Consider the following 1,258-nt stretch of genomic DNA (forward strand, 5'->3'; position numbering starts at 1 on the left):
TGTATGTGACTGTCCCGATAGTTGTGATATCTCCATATATTGCTGGATGCTGTATATGACTGTCTCCATGTAAGAAAAAGCAGAGTTAGCTGAAATAATGTATTAATCAATGATGGGGGAATAGAAAAGAACCCCCAGAGACCACTCAATGCCAGTGATTTCCAAACCCTTGAGAGACCATTGCACTTTTAATTCATAAAGGCAAAGCCTCTCTTGTATATCAGAACAAAGTTTAAAGGAATATATTTTTTTAATTTCTCAACTACTCACACCTTCCAAAACGAACATTACGTGTACTAAATACGCCAAAATTTTTAAAGTTTACTTACACATCACTTTTGAATGTGTACAAGTTGTCTTCAAGAGATTCTATTGCCATCCATTTCACTGGGACTCTCCCCTAAAATTAAAACAAAAAAAATCGATATTTCAAATATTAAATCTTATTTAGTTTACAATGAAATAAAAAACATGTACTCTGTTCTAAATACTTAACATATTATTCCAAGCTAAATATGTATAATATTTCACTTGAGAACGTAACTGTTACAGATGACAGACAGAACACAAGAAAACAACTGAAGAATCGCAATAAACCAGCACACGGTTTACAAGCAGCAATGTCTAATTAGCCTGTATGATATGACAACCAGTAACACTTTAATTGGTTTCACTACATTGCAACTGAGTAATGTTACATTTAATTTTACAGTCAGCAAAATAAACACAAATTAATAACGAAACTTATAGTTTTGGAGCATACCGACAACATCTAGAGAAAACAAAAATACAAACTTCAATTGGTCCATTACGTTGTTATTGTTTAGATGCAAATTGTCGGTAGTCTAGTTTTGATTGCTGTACTTTAATACAATTTTTTTTCGTGTAAATTTCAGGAAAGCGATCTGTCGACAAATGTGAGAAGTATTTAATGACATAAAAATATCCCTTACGTCATTGGAAGTATCATATCATACCTTTGGACAACTATGCAAGACAAAGCAGATTTGTGTAAATGAATGTAGTTTCTTCGTTGGCATCATATCATACAGTCCTCCGATAGGACAGCAGTAAGTTTATGGACTCACAATGCTTAAATCCGGGGTTTGATTCCCCGCGGAGTACACAGCTGATAGCACCATGTGGCTACGCTCTCAAAAAACAAACAAATATGTTATATAAAATAATCATATTTTTAGATTTAGATATATACATTTCTGAATACTGAAAACACTATCATTCGTCACGGCATGGCCAG

The 1,258-nt window shown here is 33.4% G+C and overlaps 1 protein-coding gene across 1 annotated transcript in view; it reads right to left on the bottom strand.

The window, feature by feature from the left end:
- Positions 1-1,258, bottom strand: part of LOC106457965 (proto-oncogene tyrosine-protein kinase receptor Ret-like) — an 87,978-nt gene that overhangs the window by 12,896 nt on the left and 73,824 nt on the right. Inside the window, exon 20 of the mRNA XM_022384065.1 lies at positions 330-400. Within this exon, the coding sequence (XP_022239773.1) occupies positions 330-400 (71 nt within the window). The remainder of the gene's footprint in view (positions 1-329; positions 401-1,258) is intronic.

The sequence above is a fragment of the Limulus polyphemus genome, unplaced genomic scaffold (genome assembly GCF_000517525.1).
Source record: "Limulus polyphemus unplaced genomic scaffold, Limulus_polyphemus-2.1.2 Scaffold398, whole genome shotgun sequence".
In the NCBI taxonomy this organism is placed as follows: Eukaryota; Metazoa; Arthropoda; class Merostomata; order Xiphosura; family Limulidae; genus Limulus; species Limulus polyphemus.